The 26,308-nt window shown below is 41.3% G+C and overlaps 1 protein-coding gene across 20 annotated transcripts in view; it reads left to right on the plus strand.

Annotated features, from left to right (window-relative positions):
- LOC112126064 (neurexin-1) overlaps positions 1 to 26,308 on the plus strand; it is a 1,188,344-nt gene that overhangs the window by 1,005,109 nt on the left and 156,927 nt on the right. For 12 of the 20 annotated variants that reach the window (XM_024224457.2, XM_026652579.1, XM_024224459.2 and 9 more), the window contains 2 exons: positions 23,285 to 23,374; positions 24,828 to 25,147. In XM_024224457.2, the coding sequence (XP_024080225.1) occupies positions 23,285 to 23,374; positions 24,828 to 25,147 (410 nt within the window). The remainder of the gene's footprint in view (positions 1 to 23,284; positions 23,375 to 24,827; positions 25,148 to 26,308) is intronic. The other 8 variants (XM_024224468.2, XM_024224471.2, XM_024224469.2 and 5 more) reach the window with 3 other exon arrangements.

Consider the following 26,308-nt stretch of genomic DNA (forward strand, 5'->3'; position numbering starts at 1 on the left):
GGGGGGGGGGGAGGGAGAGGGAGCGGGCGGGAGAGAGAGAGAAGGGGGCGGCCAGGGCTACAGCGGGGGCGCTGCCACGCGGCCCCTCCTGCTGCGCTGCCAACTGCCATGAGGGCTCTGCTCCGGTCCGCGGGGAGGGAAGAAAGAGGACTGCCCTGCAGGGCGCTCTGGTTCTCTGCGCCGCCGCCCCCTACAGGGCGGCTGGAGCGGAACAAAAAAAAAGCGGCCGTGCCGCCCTAGGATTGGGCAGAATGCCGCCTCGAACAATCTGCTGCCCCAAGCACCAGCTTGCTCAGCTGGTGCCTGGAGCCGGCCCTGTGTGTCATCTAATCACTCATGTAGATAATAATACAAGCTAGCATTTAGATAGTGCATTTCATCTGTGAAAAGCAGAGCACTTTGCAAAGGAGGGTAAATATCATTATCCCTATTTTCCAGTTGCATCTTTAGCTTGCTTGCTCGATGTTACACAGTGAGTCATAGAACACAGGTCCCCCTACTCCCTGTCTCATGCCTATTCCCCATTGACTTCAGTGGTACTTCTTGTGTGTGAGTAAGGACTTCTTACATGAGTAAGGACTTTCAGCATTAGGCCTTTGACCCTAATTCTAGACCACTTACCTAATGGGAGAGCACGCAGGTGGCACTAAAACTTATATTAATGCCACTCTAATGTCAGCCACTAGAGTATGCAAGAGAGCAGTATGATAGATGCACTCTTTATCCAAATTAAACATGTCACTTTTGTAATGGAGCTAGTTTCTGTTAATTCCTGGAGCATCCGTCAGGTTGCTGTGAGACCTGAGCCTTTCTCAGGACAGCACAAATCAGTGCTGTGCTGAGCCCTTCAGCCAAACAATTTCTTATCTAAAATATGAAACACAAAATTAATTAATATATAATGACATTGTATTTGAGTTGTTCCCCCCAGATATGAGGTGTTCTTATTTTGGTCACATTTGTACATGAGTCCCTGGTTATATTTTACTGGTGTTGTGAAGTGTGACAGCAGAATGGTACCTGGTGTCTTCAGGTCAAGAACTTCTATTAAGCTAACTAATTCAAAAACAGGCACTATAATTCATATCAAATAGGCAAAATGACACTCTTCTTTGTCCAGATAAAATTTCAAGAGACCTAACCTACTTAGGGGTCCATGAAGATATTCATCTCTCACTTGCATGTGCTCATGCATATGTGCACCATGCAGCTTCATCTCTCTTGTACTACCACTCTTGGCTCTTTTTCTTTACATTACATCAAGCTCCTTCCACTGCAGCATATTTAGCCTTGGCAGTTAAGCAAGAAAAGTATATTTTAGAAAGGTGACCTCCTGAACCTTTAGTTTACCATGTTTTCAAAATGGCAACTCCGTTGTAACCAGTTCTGCAGCATTCTTTAATCATATCATACAATTAGAAAAAAATTGTGAGCCTGTCTCTTCTTTTTGATCTTTCCAGGAGTAAATTACCTTGATTCAAAGTAAGGTATAGTAGTTATTCTGAACTAGAGGGTCATTTTGGCAGCATATCCCACCCATCAGGAAAAAATGGATGGCTTCCGTGATTTATCTGATCTAATGCTCTTTTAAACTCAGCAATAGTCATATTCTGGATAATGCCCAATCTCCAATAAAGTTTATGTAGAGGTTTAACATACACTTGTGTACCAGAAGCACAATTACTACTATTTCTTTACAATAAGTGAACCTGTTTCTGGTCTCTCACCCATGTAAATTGGAGCAACTCAAAGGCAGTGGAATTGTACAGATAAATTGGTGTAATTGAGATTTGAATCAGGCCTATAAATTTTTGTCTTTAGTGCTGCATTAAGTTTAGTGGGCACTAAAAAGTTGAATATGAAACAAAAAGTTGTACACATAAAAGCAAAATTGATTTTCCCCAGTACAAAACTGATAAGCAATAATGGGCTATTTTATTTATAACTTCAGGGTTGTAGCTGCCTGCAAGGGAGAGGGATAATTCCAGAAAAATAAATATGCTCTGTTCAAAAGGACACACAATGCTAAAGGTTTCATTTAATGATGATTGTATATGGCATGCACTCTATTAAAATATCAGAGCATAGGATGTAATATTACTTTTCAGCTCTTTTCATCCCCAAGTGCTTTTCAGCTTAGAGTCACAGGCTTGCATTCTTGTCTCATGCAAATTCCCACTGAAGTTGTGTGTCTCTAAGGCCTGGTCTACACTACGAGTTTAGGTTGACTTTAGCCGCGATAAATCGAATTAAGCCTGGACACGTTCACACGACGAAGCCCTTTCTTTCGACTTAAAGGGCCCTTTAAACCGGTTTCTTTACTCCACCTCCGACGAGGGGATTAGCGATAAAATTGGCCTTAGGGGGTCGGAATTGGGTTAGTGTGGACGGAATTCGACGTTATTGGCCTCCGGGAGCTATCCCACAGTGCTTCATTGTGACCGCTCTGGACAGCACTCTCAACTCAGATGCACTGGCCAGGTAGACAGGAAAAGCCCCGCGAACGTTTGAATTTCATTTCCTGTTTGCTGAGCGTGGAGAGCACAGGTGACCACGCAGAGCTCATCAGCACAGGTAACCGTGATGGAGTCCCAGGATCGCAAAAGAGCTCCAGCATGGACAGAACGGGAGGTACGGGATCTGCTCGCCATATGGGGAGATGAATCAGTGCTGGCTGAACTCCGAAGCAGTAAACGAAATGGCAAAATATTAGAAAAGGTCTCCAAGGCCATGAAGGACAGAGGCCATAACAGGGACGCACAGCAGTGCCGCGTGAAAATTAAGGAGCTAAGGCAAGCCTACCACAAAGCCAGAGAAGCAAACGGAAGGTCCGGGGCTGAGCCGCAAACATGCCGCTTCTACGCGGAGCTGCATGCCATTCTAGGGGGTGCAGCCACCACTACCCCAACCATGTGCTATGAGTCCCTCACTGGAGAAACACACAGGGACGCGGGTTCGGGGTACGAGGAAGATGAGGATGAAGATAATGTAGATAGCTCACAGCAGCAAGGAAGCGGAGAAACCGGTTTCCCCAACAGCCAGGATATGTTTATCACCCTGGACCTGGAACCAGTAACCCCCGAACTCACCCAAGACCCTGGGGGCACACAGGGGACCTCTGGTGAGTGTACCTTTGTAAATATTACACATGGTTTAAAAGCAAGTGTGTTTAATGATTAATGATTAACTTGCCCTGGCAATCGCAGCCAGTACAGCTACTGGAAAAGTCTGTTAACGTGTATGGGGATGGAGCGGAAATCCTCCAGGGACATCTCTAGAAAGCTCTCCTTCATGTACTCCCAAAGCCTTTGCAAAACGTTTCTGGGGAGGGCTGCCTTATCCCGTCCGCCATGGTAGGACACTTTACCACGCCAGGCCAGTAGCACGTAGTCTGGAATCATTGCATAACAAAGCATGGCTGCGTATGGTCCCGGTGTTTGCTGGCATGCAGACAACATCCATTCCTTATCGCTCTTTGTTATCCTCAGGAGAGTGATATCATTCACGGTCACCTGGTTGAAATGGGGCGATTTTATTAAGGGGACATTCAGAGGTGCCCCTTCCTGCTCTGCTGAACAGAAATATTCCCCGCTGTTACCCACGCGGTGGGGGGGAGGGGTGAAGTGATCATCCCAGAGAATTGGGTGTGTGGGGGAGGGGAATTAGTTGGGTTTGTGCTGCATGTTAACCCTGAAACCGCAGCCCCTCCTTTTACATTGCAAACCCATTTTAAATGGCCAACCCGACGGGTGCTTGGTATGGTTAATGAGAGCAGTACTGTTTGAAACCATTCCCACATGTTAAGAAGGTTAAAAAAGCCAAAAGACTGTGTCTTACCATGGCTGCCTGCAAGCTGAAATCTGTGGCCTGGCACTGCGTGAGTTATCTCTCACACCAAACCGGCAGGCCCTCAATATAAGAGGAAAAATGCGACCTTGTAACGAAAGCACATGTGCTGTGTAATGTGAACAGCAAAATTTAACGTGAAAGAGTGTACCCATTGTTCTCTAAAATGTGTCTTTTTTAACCACCTCTCCCTTCTCCTCCACCAGCTGCAAATCTTTCTCTTTCACAGAGGCTAGTGAAGATTCAAAAGCGAAAGCGAAGGACGCGTGATGACATGTTTACAGAACTACAGACTGCCTCCCACGCTGACAGAGCACAGCAGAATGCGTGGAGGCAGTCAATGACTGATTATAGAAAAGCCCAATATGAACGAGAGGAGAGGTGGCGTGCTGAATCGCGGGAGGAACAGAGCAAGTTGCGGGCTGAAGATGATAGGTGGCGTCAGCTTGCACACAGACGGCAAGAGTCGATGCTCCGGCTGCTGGAGCATCAAACTGATATGCTCCAGCGTACGGTTGAGCTGCAGGAAAGGCAGCAGGAGCAGAGACCGCCGCTACAGCCCCTGTGTAACCAACAGCCCTCCTCCCCAAGTCCCATTGCCTCCTCACCCAGACGCCCAAGAACACGGTGGGGGGGCCTCCGGCCACCCAGTCACTCCACCCCAGATGATTTCCCGAGCAATAAGTGTTAAAGTTTTAAAGTTTTAAACTGCAGTGTGTCCTTTTCCTTCCCTCCTCCCCTACCCATCCCGGGCTACCTTTGCAATTATCCCCCTAGTTGTGTGATGAATTAATAAAGAATGCATGAATGTGAAGTAACAATGACTTTATTGCCTCTGGAAGTGGTGCTCGAAGGGGGGAGGGTAGGGGAGGGTGGGGTGGTTGGTTTACAGGGAAGTAGAGTTAACCGGGTGGGTGGGGGGGGGGCGGAGATTTCATCAAGGAGAAACAAACAGAAGTTTCACACCGTAGCCTGGCCAATCACAAAACTCATTTTTAAAGCTTCTCTGATGCGCACCGCGCCATGCTGTGCTCCTCTAACCGCCCTGGTGTCTGGCTGCGCGTAATCAGCGGCCAGACGATTTGCCTCAACCTCCCACCCCGCCATAAATGTCTCCCCCTTACTCTCACAGATATTGTGGAGCGCACAGCAAGCAGCAATAACAATGGGGATATTCTTTTCGCTAAGGTCTGAGCGAGTCAGTAAGCTGCGCCAGCGCGCTTTTAAACGCCCAAATGCACATTCCACCACCATTCGGCACTTGCTCAGCCTGTAGTTGAACAGGTCCTGACTCCTGTCCAGGCTGCCTGTGTACGGCTTCATGAGCCATGGCATTAAGGGGTAGGCTGGGTCCCCAAGGATCACGATAGGCATTTCAACATCCCCAACAGTTATTTTCTGGTCCGGGAAGAAAGTCCCTTCCTCCAGCTTTCTAAACAGAGCAGAGTGCCTGAAGACGCGAGCATCATGTACCCTTCCCGGCCAGCCCACGTTGAGGTCGGTGAAACGTCCCTTGTGATCCACCAGGGCTTGCAGCAGCATTGAAAAGTACCCCTTGCGGTTTATGTACTCGGTGGCTTGGTGCTCTGGTGCCAAGATAGGGATATGGGTTCCGTCTATTGCCCCACCACAGTTTGGGAATCCCATTGCAGCAAAGCCATCCACTATGGCCTGCACGTTTCCCAGAGTCACTACCCTTGATATCACCAGGTCTCTCATTGCCCTGGCAACTTGGATCACAGCAGCCCCCACAGTAGATTTGCCCACTCCAAATTGATTCCCGACTGACCGGTAGCTGTCTGATGTTGCAAGCTTCCACAGGGCTATCGCCACTCGCTTCTCAACTGTGAGGGCTGCTCTCATCCTGGTATTCTGGCGCTTCAGGGCAGGGGAAAGCAAGTCACAAAGTTCCATGAAAGTGCCCTTACGCATGCGAAAGTTTTGCAGCCACTGGGAATCGTCCCACACCTGCAGCACGATGCGGTCCCACCACTCTGTGCTTGTTTCCCGGGCCCAGAATCGGCGTTCCACGGCCTCAACCTGCCCCAGGAACACCATGATTTCCACATTGCTGGGGCCTGTGCCTTGTGAGAGGTCTATGTCCATGTCCATTTCCTCATCACTCTCGTGGCCGCGCTGCAATCGCCTCCTCGGCTGGTCCCGGTTTTGCTTTGGCATGTCCTGGCTCTGCATATACTCCAGGACAATGCGCGTGGTGTTCATAGTGCTCATAATTGCTGCGGTGATCTGAGCAGGCTCCATGATCCCAGTGCTAGCCATGGCGTCTGGTCTGAAAAAAGGCGCGAAACAAGTATCTGAAGGACCAGGGGAAGGAGGGAGGGAGGGAGGGAGGGGCGAGTGACGACATGGCGTACAGGTACAGGGAATTAAAATCAAGAAAGGTGGCTGTGCATCAGGGAGAAACACAAACAACTGTCACACAGAATGCCCCCCCCCAAAGATTGAACTCAAAAGCCTGGGTTTAGCAGGCCGTTGATTTGACGGAGGGAGGGGGGAAGGAAATGAATACAGAACAGATCTATTTTTTACATCTTAAGACGACGGTGCAGCATGACTGATAGTCCTCGGCATTTTCTGGGTGCTTGGCAGCAAATACTGGGCGCTTGGCAGTTAGCCTTCAGGCCTATTGCACAATCTGCTGCTCAGGGAAGACTCTGCTAACGTGCGATGATCCAACAGGGCGCTTGGCAGAAAATGGCATACTACGACTGATAACCATCATCATCAAGACAGTTCCATAGGACTGAGCATGTCTGCCCAGGTGCCCATGATCGACAGCCGCTGCTGTACGACGAGGACGGTTACCAGTCGTAATAAACCATCTACTGCCAAAAGGCAAAAGGCAAAAGGCAAGGGGCTGGTGCAATGCATCCCCACGGCTGCCAGCCCCACGGCTGCCGGCACCCAGATCGCCAATGAAGGCTACCAGTCATGCTGCACCATCTACCGCCAAAAGGCAGTTAGCTGCTGCTGCTGTGTAGCAATGCAGTCCCACGTCTGCCGGCACCCAGATGACATATGGTGACGGTGAGCTGAGCTGAGCGGGCTCCATGCTTGCCGTGGTATGTTGTCTGCACAGGTAACCCAGGTAAAAAGGCGCGAATCTATTGTCTGCCGTTGCTCTGACGGAGGGGGAGGGGCCTGACGACGTACCCAGAACCCCCCGCGACACTGTTTTGCATCATTCGGGCATTGGGATCTCAACCCAGAATTCCAATGGGCGTCGGAGACTGCGGGAACTGTGGTATAGCTACCCATAGTGCAATGCTCCGGAAGTCGACGCTAGCCTCGGTACTGTGGACGCGGTCCGCCGACTAGAGCACTTAGAGCATTTTATGTGGGGACACACACAATCGGCTGTATACAACCGATTTCTATAAAACCGGCTTCTATTAATTCGATCTAATTTCGTAGTGTAGACATACCCTAAGAGAATGTTAAGAATTCACTGCTAATTACTCAAAATCAGGAAATGACAAGGTGTGGGTGCAGAAGCCAAATTTGTAAAGAAAGTATGTAGGTGCAATTTGTGCCCCCCATTACCCACCAGAAATACTACCCAGTCACATTCATAATCCCAAAGTAGGTGGATGTTTCTTCTAAAATAAGCAGTGAAATAGTTAAATTCTCATCTGCAGGCTTAAGTCAAAGTCTTGTTGAAAGGAATAAGCACCACCTCAAAAGGACTCAGCCAGAGAGAATTCCTCTGTCCTTCTACCTTTGTTACCTGCTATCACTCCATAGGCAGAATGACCACGAATTTTCTGTACACAAAACAAAATGGGATGGCCTTCTGATTTTATCAAAAATGGGTATTTAATATTTTGCTTTATTGATAGTAGCAACCCCACCATTAATGATCTTTTAAATCTTCAGTGGGTATCTTTCAGTCTTAGCCCTGAACATTGATTTCTAGGTTCTAGATAAAGTCCTGAGTGTAAATGTTCAGTTTTGTACAAGGGAATAGCAGCATCTATGTGTATGCATTAATAACAAGGAGAATAATCGGTATAACTCCCAGTTTACCATGTTGAAACTGTGCCAACTAGTTATTGATTTCAAGCCAATAAATTCACTTGAAGTTATGAGTGTGGATCGATGATAGGATATGGTCTTTCCTGTGAATTCTATATACATTTATTAAACAAAGAAAGTCATTTTTATCTGTTAATATACTGTCTGGTTGGAGCTATATGTTTATTTAATATTTTATCATAGTTAGCACCAAGCCTTTAAAAATAAAAATACCTAATACTTAAATAGCGTATTGTACCATATTTTAATCATGCATTAGTGCTTTGCGTTAATAAAGATACTTGAATTTATAAAGCAGGGAAGATGGTAATATCCTTACCTAATTTCTTTAACATACTGTGTTTCAATCTATTGTTAAAAAGGTCAAGTAGTTTCCTGAGAAAGAGTGGATTTGTAAATTGTATCAGTAAAGCCATTTTCTTTCACAGATTATTCATTTTCCTATTTAACTTCTGTAAGTATTTTAAAGGAGGAGCAGAGTCTACTTTTTTTTATATGCATGTACTTGGAAAAGGATTTTGTAAAAGAAAAGGAAAAATTAAAAGTATTGGTGATTGCCTACTGCTTAAATATTTCCTTGCAGATTCACAGGGACTTAAATGGTTCAATACAGACTACTTTGTACTTCAATAATTCATCACAGATTCACTCTGAAAATCAAGCCACTGATTTAAGTGCCTGCATAGATTTATGTGCCTAACGTTAGGTTACTTACCTTTGCAATTTAGCTTTACTTCTTTTAATACAGAGTAGCATCTCCCAAGGGAAAGGATTTTGGGCAAGAGGTTCAGTAATAAGAACCTATAAACCTTGTATCATCTGCTGGAGGTCAGAGCCTTCTGCATATAAGACCTCACTTTGGGCCCTTCTGCCTTTGCCTCTGGCTCCCAGACAGTGCAGGACTATCTTACTCCTACTGCCCTCTGGAACCACCAGAGGAGGGATCAGCAGCCTGGAGATTTGTTTAGGTTCTGATTCAGCAAAGCACTTAAGCATATGCTTAATATTAAGCACAGGAGCAATCCCATTGAGTTTAAAAGGATTATTCACAGGCTTAATGTTAAACACGTGTTTAAGTGCTGTGTGAATCAGAGCCTCAATCTCTATTTAAGTGTGTTCCCTGTCCCTCTCTTGTTCATAGAATCATAGAATATCAGGGATGGAAGGGAGCTCAGGAGGTCATCTAGTCCAACCCCCTGCTCAAAGCAGGACCAATCCTCAACTAAATCATCCCAGCCAGGGCTTTGTCAAGCCTGACTTTAAAAACCTCTAAGGAAGGAGATTCCACCACCTCCCTAGGTAACCCATTCCAGTGCTCCACCACCCTCCTAGTGAAAAAGTTTTTTCCTAATATCCAACCTAAACCTTCCCCACTGCAACTTCAGACCATTACTCCTTGTTCTGTCATCTGGTATCACTGAGAACAGCTGAGCTCCATCCTCTTTGGAACCCCCTTTCAGGTAGCTGAAAGCAGCTATCAAATCCCCCCTCATTCTTCTCTTCTGCAGACTAAACAATCCCAATTCCCTCATGCTCTCCTCATAAGTCATGTGCTCCATCCCCCTAATCATTTTTGTTGCCCTCCGCTGGACTCTTTCCAATTTTTCCACATCCTTCTTGTAGTGTGGGGCCCAAAACTGGACACAGTACTCCAAATGAGGCCTCACCAATGCTAAATAGAGGGGAATGATCATGTCCCTCGATCTGCTGGCACTGCCCCTACTTATACAGCCCAAAATGCCATTAGCCTTCTTGGCAACAAGGACACACTGTTGACTCATATCCAGCTTTTTGTCCACTGTAACCCCTAGGTCCTTTTCTGCAGAACTGCTGCCTAGCCATTCGGTCCCTAGTCTGTAGTAGTGCATGGGATTCTTCCATCCTAAGTGCAGGACTCTGCACTTCTCCTTGTTGAACCTCATCAGATTTCTTTTGGCCCAATCCTCTAATTTGTCTAGGTCCCTCTGTATCCTAGCTCTACCCTCCAATGTATCTACCACTCCTCCCAGTTTAGTGTCATCTGCAAACTTGCTGAGGGAGCAGTCCACGCCATCCTCCAGATCATTAATGAAGATATTGAACAAAACCGGCCCCAGGACCGACCCTTGGGGCACTCCGCTTCAAACCGGCTGCCAACTAGACATGGAGCCATTGATCACTACCCATTGAGCCTGACAATTTAGTCAGCTTTCTATCCACCTTATAGTCCATTCATCCAGCCCATACTTCTTTAACTTGCCGGCAAGAATACTGTGGAAGACCATATCAAAAGCTTTGCTATAGTCAAGGAATAACACATCCACTGCTTTCCCCTCATCCACAGAGCCAGTTATCTTGTCATAGAAGGCAATTAGGTTAGTCAGGCATGACTTGCCCTTGGTGAATCCATGCTGACTGTTCCTGATCACTTTCCTCTGCTCTAAGTGCTTCAGAATTGGTTCCTTGAGGACCTGCTCCATGATTTTTCCAGGGGCTGAGGTGAGGCCGACTGGCCTTTAATTCCCTGGATCCTCCTTCTTCCTTTTTTTAAAGATGGTCACTACATTAGCCTTTTTCCAGTCATCCAGGATTGCCCCTGATCACCATGAGTTTTCAAAGATAATGGCCAATGACTCTGCAATCACATCCGCCAACTCCTTTAGCATCCTTGGCCCCATGGACTTGTGCTCATCCAGCTTTTCTAAATAGTCCTGAACCACTTTTTTCTCCACAGAGGGCTGGTCACCTCCTCCCCATGCTGTGCTGCCCAGTGCAGCAGTCTGGGAGCTGACCTTGTTCGTGAAGACAGAGGCAAAAAAAGCATTGAGTACATTAGCTTTTTCCACATCCTCTGTCACTAGGTTGCCTCTCATTCAGTAAGGGGCCCACAGTTTCCTTGACTTTCTTCTTGTTGCTAACATACCTGAAGAAACCCTTCTTGTTACTCCTAACATCTCTTGCAAGCTGCAACTCCAAGTATGATTTGACCTTCCTGAGTTCACTCCTGCATGCCTGAGCAATATTTTTATACTCCTCCCTAGTCATTTGTCCAATCTTCCACTTCAGATAAGCTTCTTTTTTGTGTTTAAGATCAGCAAGGATTTCACTGTTAAGCCAAGCTGGTCGCCTGCCATATTTACTATTCTTTCTACACATAGGGATGGTTTGTTCCTGCAACCTCAATAAGGATTCTTTAAAATACAGCCAGCTCTCCTGGACTCCTTTCCCCTTCATGTTATTCTCCCAGGGTATCCTGCCCATCAGTTCCCTGAGGGAGTCAAAGTCTGCTTTTCTGAAGTCCAGGGTCCGTATTCTGCTGCTCTCCTTTCTTCGTTGTGTCAGGATCCTGAACTTGACCATGTCATAGTCAGTGCCTCCCAAGTTCCCATCCACTTTTGCTTCCCCTACTAATTCTTCCCTGTCTGTGAGCAGCAGGTCAAGAAGAGCTCTGACCCTAGTTGGTTCCTCCAGCACTTGCTCCAGGAAATCGTCCCCTACACTTTCCAAAAATTTCATGGATTGTTTGGGAGGAATGTGTGTTCAGATCACAGGGTCAAAACAAGACACGGACAATTGTCTGTGTTCCCTCCCACCCATCCCTTCCCACTACCCCTGTACAGATTCCTTTCCCCACAAAGGGCCTCTCTGCCCCACTTGCAGAGAGAGAAGAGTATCTGCCCATGGCGGGTCCAATCTGCACATGGCGGGTCCAATCTGCATGTGGTTCTCAGGAAGGTGATGACTGTTATTTTTCACTTTCCCCCTAAAAAATAACTCCCCAAGGCCTGCAGTTTAGGAACTATTATAGGAAGGCTTGGTAACATTCAATATATATATAATATTTTGATGGATAATGATGTTTATTTTTAAGCATTTTTTCTATTTTTATCTATTTAAATTTTCACAGTTACAGGATATTATTTGGAGGTCAGACAATAATTATTTAATGGCAGTAGACATTGAGATTCAAAAAAGTTAAATACTTCTAGCCATTAAAACACAAATTATTAATATCCCATGTCAAAATACACAAAAGTAAATATATTTAAATCAAACTCTAATAAGTTCTCAAGCAGCATTTTTCTTACTTAGCCTATCTGTAAATTTTGATTATTATTGATGGGAATATTTTTTCATTGGTTTGTGTGTGTATGGTGAAATCAACTATTACTAACTTTTACTGATAAAAATGTCATCCTTCCAAGCATAATTACAGGAGAAGAAGTTTTAACATGGAAATTCAGGCCATTTCACTGTGATAGCTTCCAATGTTGTTTTTAATACAAATCTCAAGTCAAAATAAAATGTCCATGCTCTCTAATTCCCAAGCTTCTGAGGCCCTTTCTAACTTCCCCTTGCTCCCACCCTCTTCTCCCCCCCAAAAAAGTCTGAGATGAAGCATAAACATTTTCAAACCAAAAATCTTGTCTGGGAAAAATTATAGTGAGGTGGGGGTTTCAAAGAAGCTTTGCAGAGTATGTCTAGGTGTATTCCTATTGAAGGAGCCAGTGCCAAACACCTATGTAAGATGCCTAACACCTACCTAAGGAGCCAGTGCCTAACACCACTGTATCTTATGCAATACATAAGTAATCATATCTTATGATGAATGCATAATATTTAATGCATAGATGATATGACAAGTATGACATTCTGGTGTGCAATCCAGAACAAGGAGGAGTTGTGTCACCCCTGCCCTGCAACATCGGGTGCCTCACAATGCTTTGCTGCTGTAGCTCCCACCTGGGTTGCTCACAAACAGTCTGACAGCATGCAGATCATACCCTGAGTGTCTGTGCACAACCACAACCCTGGTCTAGCAGTCTGACCCCAGCAGCCTTTCAGAAAATACCAGCCACACTCTGGCTTCCAGCAACCTTGATTACTACTTGCAGAGTGACCCCAACACACTCCCAGTTTCGAATTTTCCCCAAAAACATGTGTTCTGCACGGTCCAGCCCCCTCCAGGACAGTTCAGGTCCATTTTAGGTCCATTGCCCCTGTAAGGGAACAATATCCAACCATTTGCTTCTTTAAATGGAGTTATCACACTGCCCAGTTTAATCACAACACTGGATTAGTTTGATTAAAGAATAAAGCAAGTTTATTTAACTACAAAGAGATATATTTTACGTGAGTACAAATACAAGGCATTAAAGTCAGAAATGTCACTAAAGATAACCTACTTTTCAGTGCTAAAACTTAACAAACTAGACTTGATTCAAGATCAAATCCTCACCGCATGCTCCCAGCAACAGGGCTGACCAAATTTCAGGTCAAGATCTCTCCCAAAGTCAAATGGCTATTTCCTTTGTCTTCTTAGTAAAAGAGAAAGAGAGAGAGAGAGACTTTGGGGTGTTTTTGCCCCTCGCTTATAGTCCAGTCCTCCTTTGAAATGCATTTTCCTGAGGTTTATCCTGAGATAAAGTTCATTCCCACTGTGAGGATGTCTTGCCCTTTGTCTTCGAGAAACAGGTTTGCCCACTCCACAGACCTCTCTGGTAACCACATTTCAGTTATAATTTCAGCTTCTACATGACATTACTTACTTACATTACTGATACTTTATACCTTACATTACTTATACTTTATATTATATGTAAAGTTATACTAATAACTTTACATATCATGTTGCTACATACATTTCACCATGATATTATTGACCAGTGAGTTATTAGTTTTCAAATGATACCTCATGAGGCATATTTTGTACAATACAATAGTGTGTAGGGTCTGAAGACGGGGTATAATTCAGGACAGTATTTAGCCCAAAAGCCCTTGTCCACCAGCTGCTCTTTGTGGACAGATCCCTCCCTGACAATAAGGCTTCTTGGAGGCTGTGAAGGGGTTCATCTGCATGGAGCAGCTTGCAGATTTGAGGCCTAAATGTATATCTTTAATCAGACTGATAAAACATTTCCTTAGTTGCAAATGCCTTCTCACAGATGAAAAAAAATGAATCACACTTCATAAAATATACCAGAACTGTAGACACCACACATTAGCTGATATGGAGAATGTTACTGGCATTTTTTTTTTTGTTTGGTAAGAAACCAGCATTATTTCACTGGTTAGCAGATCAAAGTAAATCAGTACTGGGAGTCCACCCACAGCCATTATGCCATTGCATGGTGGACTGCTCATTATAGTACTTCAGTAATAAAGCACTCCTCTGCTTTTATCTTGCTGAGCATCTGTTTCTATTATTTACAGTTTCTGTTGCTATACCTTGCCAAAAGCATTAAAAAAGAGTGTATACACGTTTAAACCTTTCCATTTGAAACAGATTATTCTTTTATAGTAAAATATCTGGAAGGCATAAATACACAAATTGAAATGCCACTTTTAGACGTAGCTGAAAGTCTAAAGCTTGCTTTGGCCAAGGGCTACTTCTTTTGCTGTGCTGCTGACATGGAACAGATTTTTATCTCCTAAATGCCATTTTCTATCAGTATGGGTGCCTTTGGCTTTTTACTTTGCAAGGGCTTGTCCAAGTAATGACCTCTCTTTTGTTGTTTCAGTTGGCTTGTGTGTAATCATGCATAACGCTTGGAGAATGAGCTGACACAGTTTAGGACAGATGTAGTGATTGTGACAAAGCACCTGTATGGTCCAGTACATTGGGGAATAATGGTAGCTAACTCACTAGCATTAACATACATCATGAAAGAAAATAGAATCAACATTTATCATTTTCCCAATTTCATCCACTTTACCCTATTAGCTAGGGTTGATGTTGATTATTTAAATTAATGGAGATATCCTATCTCCTAGAACTGGAAGGGACCTTGAAAGGTCATCAAGTCCAGCCCCTTGCCTTCACTAGCAGGACCAAGTACTGATTTTTTGCCCCAGATCCCTAAGTGGCCCCCTCAAGGATTGAACTCACAACCCTGGGTTTAGCAGGCCAATGCTCAAACCACTGAGCTATCCCTCCCCCCAATTATTTTGGATTTCTTTTGATTTTTATGTCACTAATCATGTAATGATAGGGTAATTACCGTATGCTTTATGTGTCTGCACTAATGTTCACAGAACCCTGTGTTGCTTCCAAACATAGTTTACTAGACCAGTTCAACTGTAGTAGCTTTATTTAATACAACTGAGGGCCAAATTCTGTTCTCACTTACAAACTGTGCAACCCGAGAGCACAATTTTTGCCATAGGGGATTAATTTTTCCATTTGAAATTATTTTATGTTATGATCCAGAAATAATGTGTATATATATATACACACACATACACGTATGCAACTTTTAATATTTTTTTCACTGATCATAATACAGTTTAACAATATGAGCAATAACCCTCTAACAATTGTGTCATATTCAGTCCTTAGCACTTGTAATACAGTTAAACTTAATTAGGAGACTTGTGTGCAGTTAATAAGATCTTTCTTACTTACTGATGACTTCTACTTGAATACGAGATAATCATGGGGACACTGATTGATGGGAACATAAAATAAGAGTTGAACACAATGTTTCTCGTTTGCTATTGTTCATTTATATAATGTGAGTATTATTTCTATCAAGTGATGTTCTGTATAACAGCTCTCTGCCAACGTGAAATGAGATTGCTACCCGGGTGACGTCCCATTTTCATGTTTGGTGGTTACTATCTCAATCCTAGCTAATTTTAAGGACAATAGGTTTGAAATAGCCTTTGAAGACAAGGATGATGTTATTCTTTGCTTTTCAGCCATTGAAAAACTTTGAATAAGAAACAGTCTGTAGTTGATTTCTGGATAAAGTCCTATAGGAAGGGCTACCTTCTATGGTGTGACATTATGATTTAGAAACAGTCCAGAGTCCTAATACCTTAGAGAACTGCAAAATGTCACTCAGAGGTTGATGTGGGGCATGGTACTGTACTTGTAACAATTCATTTTTTTATACTTTAATCTTGCTCCTTAATGATTCTATCAATTTTGCTGCTTATTTTAGCACCAGCCATACAACATTAGCTTCTTAAATGCTGCACAGTCAGTACAAAGGACCTTTTTAGAAAGCTTGATAACATAATATGACCTTTAATTTATCAGACTAGGCCCTATGTTTTCTTCTCTCATTGTTGCTTTTCATCATCTCTCGCTTGCTTTTGATATAATACACCAACCTCTGAAAACTAGGGTTCAAGCACTAGACAAACAAAAGAGAAGACATCACATTAATTGATGAAACATGACTCAGGAAGAGCACACTGTTACTTTAATCGCTAATTAATCCAGTGGAAAAATATCAAAATCAAAACACACACCAGAAGGTGGCTGGTTTGAGCCAAAGATGCTGGCACACCTCATAGCAATGTACCAAAAGGTTAATAAGAGTTTGCAGTGATGACATTTGAAATGTTTAAAAATATGGTCTAAGCTGAGGGTCCACTTCATAAGCAAGCATGAAGCAAAGAGCCTGTAGGTGAACATAAGAAGTTAAAGTACTATTTGTAGGGTCAGTGGTGGTAATATGGAATTGCAACCAAGTGACAAATCTCATTGTTTCAGTATGTCAAATAACTGGGCACATTTTCAACCCAATCTGATTCTTTTGCTGAGTAGTGTTGTGTTGTAGTGTTTTATGCTGCCAAAAAGCCATTGTATTCCACCCCAGAGGTGGCTGTATTTCACTATGGTGGGTGAAGTAATTTCTGTTTAGGTATCTATTGTTCTTTATTGAGGATTTGGGGATGCTTTAGGGTGAAAAGGACCGTAGAAATCTGTGATACTCTGGTAGGAAATTGGTAAAATCAAGGGTGGTATTGCTTTTGGTTTTGCAAAATCCTAATTGATCAGGTTTTGGTTTTGCAATATCATAAATGTTTGGGCACAGAATTCTATTTTACCTGAATTGCTTCCTAAATGTCTCAGGGAAGGAAGGCATTTGGATAAATGGAAAGGATTTAGACAGCCTCTTTATTAAAATGCTATACTTTTAAGGGTAAAGAACCAAAAAGAGCAAATTCTGAGCACTCCTTGCCCGGAACACGCAACTAAAGCACTGGTCAGAGGTTAGCACTGGTGATACATTCATATGTTTTCACAAATCATAGGGAATTATGGCAATAAATAAGAAAATGGAGGGGAAACATCCTTCAGTATCTTATTTTCTAGGTGTGTTTTTAATTTGAAATATCTGATAGACACCATAGTGTCTATAGTGCATCCTATCTGGCTATTCAGCATCAATACATGTGGCTCTCTTTATTAAATGGTTCCATTGAACGGGTCTGTATGGCATGATCATGGAGTTTGAGAGCTCATGCTAATGAATTCAGAGTGAAGACTGTGGTCTATCTGATATGTATTGTTGTTTTTTTTAACATATTTTATTTGTTTGTTTAGGCCCCATCTATAGCCACATACTGGTGTTTTATTTTCTTCCATCTATTTACTTAGGGACAGATTCTGACATTTTTACTCATACTGAATAGCCCTCTACTAGATGAGTGGTTCTATTAGCTTCAATGGGACTACTTGCGGAGAAAGATACTATCCTAGGTGAGCAAGCATTGTAGAATTTGAACCTTATTTATTTGATGCACTTGCTTTAACTAACTTTAGAGCTGCTTCTCCCTTGAATTGTCTCCGCTGGCTGATTGACAGGTCTGTTCAAGATGGCCGACTGGAAGAAACATTATATCCTAGAGATGTGCATCTGCTTTCCCTTAAGCATTGGAGAAGAAGGAAACTTATCTCTTGGATACATAGCTTTCAGTGCCTGAGGGCAGACAGGGACCTGACAGTTTCAGGAAGACACCACATTAACTTTAGGAAGCTATGGGGCTAGCTGAGGATATTAATTAGACTTCCCCTAATGTTGTGCGCAATCATGCAATTGCATTGGAAGAAGCAGGTGTGTGGAATAACTAAAGCATGTCCCGTGCTAAAGGACCCAATCCTGCAAACATTTACACAGATGAGTAACTTTGCTCACTAGGTCAGACTCATTGACTTCACTAAATTAGGCTCAAAGAGGATAATTAAATTTTCATCTGAATCCTAGTAAGACTTTACAGAATTTCCATGAGCTGGCTGCTTGCAATGCACTGTGTTCTGAATATATCTTACAGCAAGTACCCAATTTGCATTGTTATAATAACATTGAATGCATAAATATATGGGTTTTTTTTCAAGTCTTGTAATATTGCAACTGCTCTGTGGTCCGCAGAGTCAGATGTAAGTGCAGTGTTACCATGTGAGTTAATGTGACTGCCAGTGTTACAATTTCAGATTCAAACCACATAGTTAGACACTTGTGCCTGCAATTGATAGTGCTTGCAATATCACACCTTCTTTTGTTTGTGGGAGTCAAATTACAGATGCACAATGAATTGTGAATGTGAATTTTATTGCAGATCAGGTAGCTAGAGGTTTAAAATTTATCCTTTGCATCCTCAGCTGATTGTAGCCATGATGGCAAAATTAGTAGCTGGATTTAAACACCTTTGAAAATCTAACCCAGATTTTATTAATCAGGATAACTTTAGCACAAGCTATCAGTGGCCATCACTAGAGCATGGCCCCTATCCCGTAGGCTAGCCCTGTGACTGTATTGAGCATCTCATAAATTGGGGGCTGAGAGGCTTTTTCAGGAGACTGCCATGGAGCCACCATTACCCCTTTCTCATGCCCCTCAGCTTTTTTCTGTCAGATTTTCCCTTTTGTGTTAGCTGAACACACAATATCAGTCTCAGCCCTTATTCTCCCAATCATCCCACTGATGTCAGGATGAGCTTTGCCATAAAACACAGGCCCTTAGCAAGCAAATCAAGGATTTTGTTTTTCCAAAAACAATGATAGGGTTCATAGTTCTCTTTATAATCCCATTTTATTTATTTGCCTAGTAGCTCACTGTAATTAATAGGGTGAATTTGTCTGACAAGTAAAGGGCTGTTACAAAGAAACAAAATATTCTCTACCCTTTAAGTTGTTCTTCACAGACTCTCAATTTTCAACCTTCTTACTTATTCTCTTTCAAGGATGCTGCTATTTCACATCAATAACTGACACCTTTATTTCAGAGAACAAAATAGAATTACACTTCAGCACTGAAAATATAATAAATCGGGAGGAGATAAAATACACATTAGTGAAGTTCACATAGTCAGCCTGTCCCCACTGACCTATAGATGCAAAGGTATGATTAAGATTTTTGGATTGCTTCTTCTCAATCTCACCACAAGATTTAGATATGATGGAAAGTTTTGACCTTTGTTGCTCCTCTTTGCTTACCTTGATTCTTTGAAATTACTGTTATTCCCTTGAAGTCTACCTGTTCATATAGAATTAATACACTACAGTGTGACAAAATATTGTGTATTTGGTAGAAGAATTAAGCCATCTAGAATTCAATCAGACTGGACAATGTCACAATACAAACTTTGAGTGGTCATTTTTATCCCCTATTTTTATCAAAGAAGTCTCACCTATATCAGCAAGAAATTTTGTGCTAGATATTCAAAGACCCATCTAAAATTAAAGTTTATGCACATAAATTATTCCCAGTGAATTACTGTTGACAAGCATTTCTTAATGCTTATGAAGGCTCACAGGTATAAAAACTCAAAGCCAGAATTCTATTTAGACTATAATAGCATGCAAATAACTTTATTTGGGAATTTTCTTGGTGATTAAATTCAATGTTGTTCAGTACACCAGTAGACAAAACTACAAACAAATGTGTCTGAAATTTTTTAGATTAATGCAACTGGGGAAAACAATGTGTCAGACTGTAACATGTTTCCTCTCAGATGGTTAAATTTGTATAGCATTGTTTAGTTCAGGGGGATTTATCCCAGCTCAGACTCTGACCCTAACTGTTCAGCAAGAGACATTTGATAAACAGATGTGTATCCATCACTATTTTTATGCCTGATTTTTATTTTGTTTTTACATTGTTTTCATTTCATCATTTGTAACTGTCTTGATTGATTTCATGGTATCATTTTTTTATATTTACTATTTGAGTCACCAATATGTGTATTAATTATTTCAGCTCTAAACCTATGCACTCTCCATTAAACTAAAGTTTGATAAATTCCATACCATTTCCCCCTTAGCCCTTCGTTTTGTATTATCTGCTAAGAAACCTTAAACTAATCTAGTAGTGCCAAATCAAAATACATTTGACTATGCACTTTTACTCTTTTGAAAGATGAGTTAAAGTAATCAGCAATCATTTTTATATTTGACCTTTACAAAGCAAATGGTTATTACCCTGCTTTTCATTTGTATTTAGCTCCCAGGGTGCATGGCTGCTGCAGATAGGTTACAGCATAATTTGTAGATCATACAACATGATAATAGGATACAGTATTTCACCCACTGTATACTGCAAAGATTTTAAAACGAAATAAGCTTTTAGAAAGCAAGTTAAAAATAAATGAATTGGTATCCACCTTCCATTAAATGATATCCAGTATATGTCTGCCCATATTATAAAATTCCAAACGTTTCTTCATTAAGTCTATTACTCACATTGGGGAACATTTACTCACATAAAGTGTCCCATGGAAATGAATGAGACTGTTTGATGAGTAAAGACCAATCCAACTTCCATGATAGTCTTTGATTTGACTTTATAGGAGATGAATCTGGTCTTAAGTGTTCATCAGGGCCGGCTCCAGGCACCAGCCCACCAAGCTGGTGCTTGGGGTGGCACCTGGAGGGGGGCGGCACGGCGCTTCGGCACGAGAGCGGAGCCCCGGCCGGGCTCGCCTTCCTCCCCCCGGCGCTGCCTCTGGCCATCGGGGAGAGTGGAGCCCCGGCGGGGCTCTCCACCCTCCCCCCGGCGCAGCCTCTGGCCGCCGGGGAGAGCGGAGCCCCAGGGGGCTCGCCGCCCTCCCCCAGGCGCTTTGGCCCCCGGGGAGAGCAGAGCCCCAGCGGGGTTCGCCGCCCTCCCCCCGGCGCTCTGGCCGCCGGGGCTCCGCTCTCCCCGGCGGGGCTCGCCGCCCTCCCCTGCGGGGGGGCGGCAGGAGGCTTTTTTGCCTGGGGCGGCAAAAAAGCCAGAGCCGGCCCTGATGTTCATAACCCTCAATTTTGAACAATCTAACCTTTATTACAAGTGATTTGATAGAATATTTTTAAATGTATAAACTGTGGGAGGTTTTAAGTGTGGAAGCAAGGGAAAATTCATGGAAATAGGATATAATTTCACTGATTTAGTTACTAAATTGATAAGGCATCTATGAAAGCCATGTAAGCAGCATTCAAAAATGCCAAACATAAGCAAGGATTAAAGAAATCCATCTAGGTCAGATATATGAGAGAACATCAATCAATACGCCATTACTACGAAAGATGAAAAAAATGGAGATGCAGAAAAACAGACAGACAGACAGAAGAAATTAATCCACATGCCTTTTTCCACGTGTTGCTCACATGAGGCTTCATCAGATATTCCTTGAACATCTCCAACTTCCATTGAAGTCATGGGGAGTTTGGGGTATACAAAGAATGCAGCTTCAGGCCCAGGATAAAGAGCTGGAATTTTAAAAGGTCACGGCATACAATCAGGAAAAAATTCTACTTTTTGAATGTCCACAACAGCATGAAGATAAGTTATGAAAGTAATATGCAATCTTTTGCTCTATAGCATCCTTTCTTTGGAAACATTTTAAAAGAAAAAAACAGAAGTGTTTTGTACAAAAGGTATTTGAAGTCAGGGGAGAATGCTATGTGGGTGTGTTTTCTTCAAATATCAGAGTGTGTATAGAAGTTTACATGGCATAATGAAGAGAAAGTAAAGAAGGGGGTAATTTCTAAAACATGATGCTGTACATTCAGCCACACTGAATGATAACTATGTTAAACTGTACAAAGCAGACAGGAAGCATGGTAAGTCATAGCCTGTTTTACAGAAGAACAGAATAAATAAACCAAAATTACTTGTTGGAATGGAAACTGATTTTGTTTCCAGGGCTACAGTAAAATCCAATCCTTCACTTTATGAATGTTGCTGGTGATTTCATAGATATTGCTTACCTGAGTAAAGGTTAAGGGACTGGGTGCTTCAATTTGGATAATATTTTTCATTGATAATTTGCAGTAAGATCCTGCCAGGTACTGAGTTTCAATTCAAGGCGTTGCACACCTTGGAGATTAGTGCTTTATATATCTACCATTTCAAACACAGGGCTTAATCCTTCTCCTGCTGAAGTCAATAGGAGTTTGCACATATAAATCAATAAGTACAAGTATGGAACATGACCCCAGTTAGGAATGACTGTCTTTCAGTCTTTTGGATTTGCTCACTTCTCAGGTACTTAAACTGATGTGTTTCTATCAATGCATGTGAGACAAAGGTATTGTCAATCTAAACAAAAAGCACGTTATATTGAAGAAAGTATTTGTTTTCACCATTTGCCTAGTAAAATTTTTGTAAAAAAGTATAGAAATTGATCAAATGTTTCTGATATACCTTATATAATGAAAGCATACAGATCAATTATTACAAATAAATATTCGAGGCAATCCTCAAATTATCTGTAGCAGGCTGCTATATTTCTAATCATGTGGAGCCATAGTCTGCTGCAGAGCTCTACGGCAGAGCTCTCACTGAAAACAAAGGGAATTCTCTGCAGAATGGGGACAGGAAAGGTTTGCAAGTTAGAGAAGTTTATACTTCACAGTCTCTCCTTCTGGCTAGCTCTTAGCTTATGAACCCCTGCTAAATACGGCTAAAGTTTTAAACACCTCGCATTTTGGATACAGGATTATTATAGACAACCACTGAAGTCACTTTTGTCAAAGCCTTAATGTTCCTTAGTAAAATATGTTATCACTGGGCTCTGTTAAAATGTAAAAATAATGGATAATCTGATTTGTTCTCTGTCACATATTTGAACTTCTGGAATTTATTTAAATCAAATGAATGAGAATGTATTTTTTTAATAGAAAATAAGCTTTGTCAGGTATATTTCTATACAGCAGATGTAAGTGTACCATAGATGTTGGTTAAGGCTTGTGTTCTTCTTCTTTAAATGACTAACCTGGAGTAAGAGGTTGGATGTCTTTTGAAAAATAAATCTGTTTCACCTGAACATGTTTAACTAGTTAATAAGAAACATCAAAAAAGACAAAACCCTGAAGTCAATGATCATTTTTTGTAAAGCCATTATATGATGTATAAATTTGTTTTTTGGGTCTGTCTATAACATAAGTTTAATAACCTAGCTCAAATGAAGATTTCTAATTTTCAATTAACATAGGAATAATTTTGTTTGCTAAAATAAAATAAATGAATGAATGAAAAGTCTGAAACATGAAATGTTCTAGGTACCACTTTTTAAAATTCCAAATTTCAAAAAATCATGTGGCAACTGTATAGCTCAAGCTTTAAGTATTAACTTTTAACCTTTGACCTTACAGATTTTAACCAATGAAATGTCTCTTTAAACTTTAAAGGAAACAATGATAACGAGCGCCTGGCGATTGCTAGACAGCGAATTCCATATCGACTTGGTCGAGTAGTTGATGAATGGCTACTCGACAAAGGTAAAAAACATTGATTAAAACTTCAAATAAAAAAATAATTTGAACATAACCAAGTAGTACTTCATTGTAACACTAATAAACATAAAAATAAATTTTCAGTAAAACTAAATTAAAAACAAATTTAAAACAGTAAAATGTAGAGAGTAATATTTGCATACCTTGTATAATAATTTCTATACATTTTTAGAAGTATCAGCTGTTTAATAATCTTACCCTGTTAACTTAAGGTTAAAGGGACTGTTAAATATAATCCACTAACTCAATCTATGAAGGTACTCATAGCAAACATTAACCACAAATTATAAATCATTCATAGATTATATTACATGTTCCAGCATCTAAATTATTAACTAAAAATATATGTAGTTATGATATGTTCATTATGGTCCTGAAAAAAAATCTTTGTTTAAACTGTAGGTATCTTAAATAGTGGGCACTATGAATTGCCAATCAAAATGAAGTCCCTTTAACGTTTGCAACCTTCTAAGGGGATTTTGGAACAAACACTAATTAAAACAGAACTTAACGTTGTGTGCATGCTTATATGAGCAGAAACCGATCTGCTAAAGTAAATATTCTGTTTAATAATAATGGTACTGTTGCTGAGGATTTCTCTGTTTAATGGAATTGTGCCATGATTTCTCCATTGGTATGTGTATCATTCCTGAAGCCGCTTTTACATCTAAAACCTTTTTATTTTAATTGATAGCCTTGCTGAAAGCCAATCAGACATCTTTTTTTGAATTCTTTGTCTCTGAGATACTCAGTATGAACCATGCATTTCTTTTCAGTGTTTATGTCGAAGGAAAATAAACATTCAGATGTGAAAAGGAAACAATTTATACACTTATATATAGACATATGACAGATATCTGAATTACTGCATTAGAACATACTCATTAAAATTAGACTTCACTTGACTTAGTAAAAGGTTTGCATACACACACACACACACACACACACACACATGAACCAGTGTGTGTGTGTGTGTGTGTATATATATATATGTCTATATACACACAGTTACTTAAAATGCTATAGTGCAGGTGTTATATTGATGTGGAAAATCCTTGAAATGTTGACAATCTTGGTGGATGGTGGAAAGTAGTTTTAAGGAATTAGAAACTTTGCATTCTTGACACACACACACAAAGGCAAAATTTAGGTAAAAGGGAAGACAATCTCAGCCTTATTTGCAATACTAAACAAATTTATAAATATACTTGATTGGCCTTTTAGCAAAAAACAAAACATAAATTAAGAAATTACAAATATTTCTCAATAGTTATGCATTTCATGGACACTTCATTAAAAAGCAATGAATTATGAGTCTAATTACTCTCTTATAGTTTATTGCTCTCATTATTCACCCCATGCAAATTTGTTAATCATCCTCTTAGAGTATAGTGTTCACAATCAACATTTTTGCATGTATGTAATATTATCTTTACAGGGCGTCAGCTTACAATCTTCAATAGCCAAGCAACCATAAAAATTGGAGGCAAGGAACAGGGTCATCCATTCCAAGGCCAGCTCTCTGGTCTTTACTACAATGGCTTGAAAGTTCTGAATATGGCAGCTGAAAATGATGCTAACATCGTGATAGAAGGAAATGTGAGACTTGTTGGTGAAGTGCCTTCTTCTCTGACAACTGAATCAACAGCCACAGCAATGCAGTCTGAGATGTCCACGTCAGTTATGGAAACTACCACCACTTTGGCCACGAGCACTGTCAGAAGAGGAAAGACCCCTACAAAAGAACCTATTGGTCAGGTTAGTCAACCTTTATATACTTTCCAAATATTTTCCCTTCTTTGTACTTCTGGACTTTCCAAAATTGCATCTGCTCTAGAGATACAATTGTTATTTTTAAACAGCACTTTTTCCTTTGGTAGGTAATACTGATGGACTTCAGCAAAGAAGTGTGGGTTTTAAAGAGGTAGTTGAAATGAAATAGTGTGGCTAGTTGGTCCCTGGGATATAGTAGGGAGTTCTAAGCTGAAGGAACAACATGAAAGAAAGTATGAAGATGAGAGTAGGAGATGGTGGGAAAGAGGGCATTAAGATTCTAGAGTTTCCTTTCAAAGATAACAGTATGATGCACTTTCTTAAAGGGCACGATGCATCCTGACAGATATTAACTTCAAGGAGAGTTGAGAGCTCTTTGCACCTCCAAGACTGAAGCTCCAAGTCAGAGAATGTTATTTACTGTTTGCTGAGGTTATTTGCACCTTGTCAATTTAGTGATACATTTAGTAGCTTTCAGGTTTTGGCAGGATCTCTTTCTGTTGTGTGGGAAAAATTGATTATCTGAAAAAAAAGGGGGGAGGAGTGAGTTCATTAAGCACTTTAATCGTCTGCTTTGCACATATCTTGTGTCACAATATTCAAACTCTGTGCTTTAGAAAAATATAATTTAACGGGACATTTCTTTAGCAGATAAAACTCTTTTACATTTGTCATATTCTGTTTGTAACTGCCTAAAAAAAGATTTACATTGCCAAAAGGTTGTCATACTGTTCATTTGATTCAGATGATCACTAACTGGTTTTCACGATGTGCCTCTAAACCATAAGTCTTAGGCTGCTGAGGTCCAAATGTGGGACAAAGTGGAAGCGAAAGTCACAAGTTGTTGTGGGAGCAAGAACTTGGAATGCTATGTGGATGGTTATATAACCAAGGAAACAGAAGGATCTAATGGTTAGAGTAGGGAATTTGAAGAAAAGCTGCCTGTGTTCTGTTTTAAACTGCCATTTACTGTGTGACCTTGGACAAGTCTCTTAACCTTCTGCGCCTCCGTTTCTTCATCTGTAAAACTGGGATAATAGTTCTTCAAACATAAGGCACTTAGAGACATATGGCACTATAGAAGTAAAAATAATGCTAATAATAATAATTATTGTTATCTTGTTAAATCAGGCCCAAAATTTAGGT

The sequence above is a fragment of the Terrapene carolina genome, unplaced genomic scaffold (genome assembly GCF_002925995.2).
Source record: "Terrapene carolina triunguis isolate 2854851 unplaced genomic scaffold, T_m_triunguis-2.0 Scaffold121, whole genome shotgun sequence".
In the NCBI taxonomy this organism is placed as follows: domain Eukaryota; kingdom Metazoa; phylum Chordata; order Testudines; family Emydidae; genus Terrapene; species Terrapene triunguis.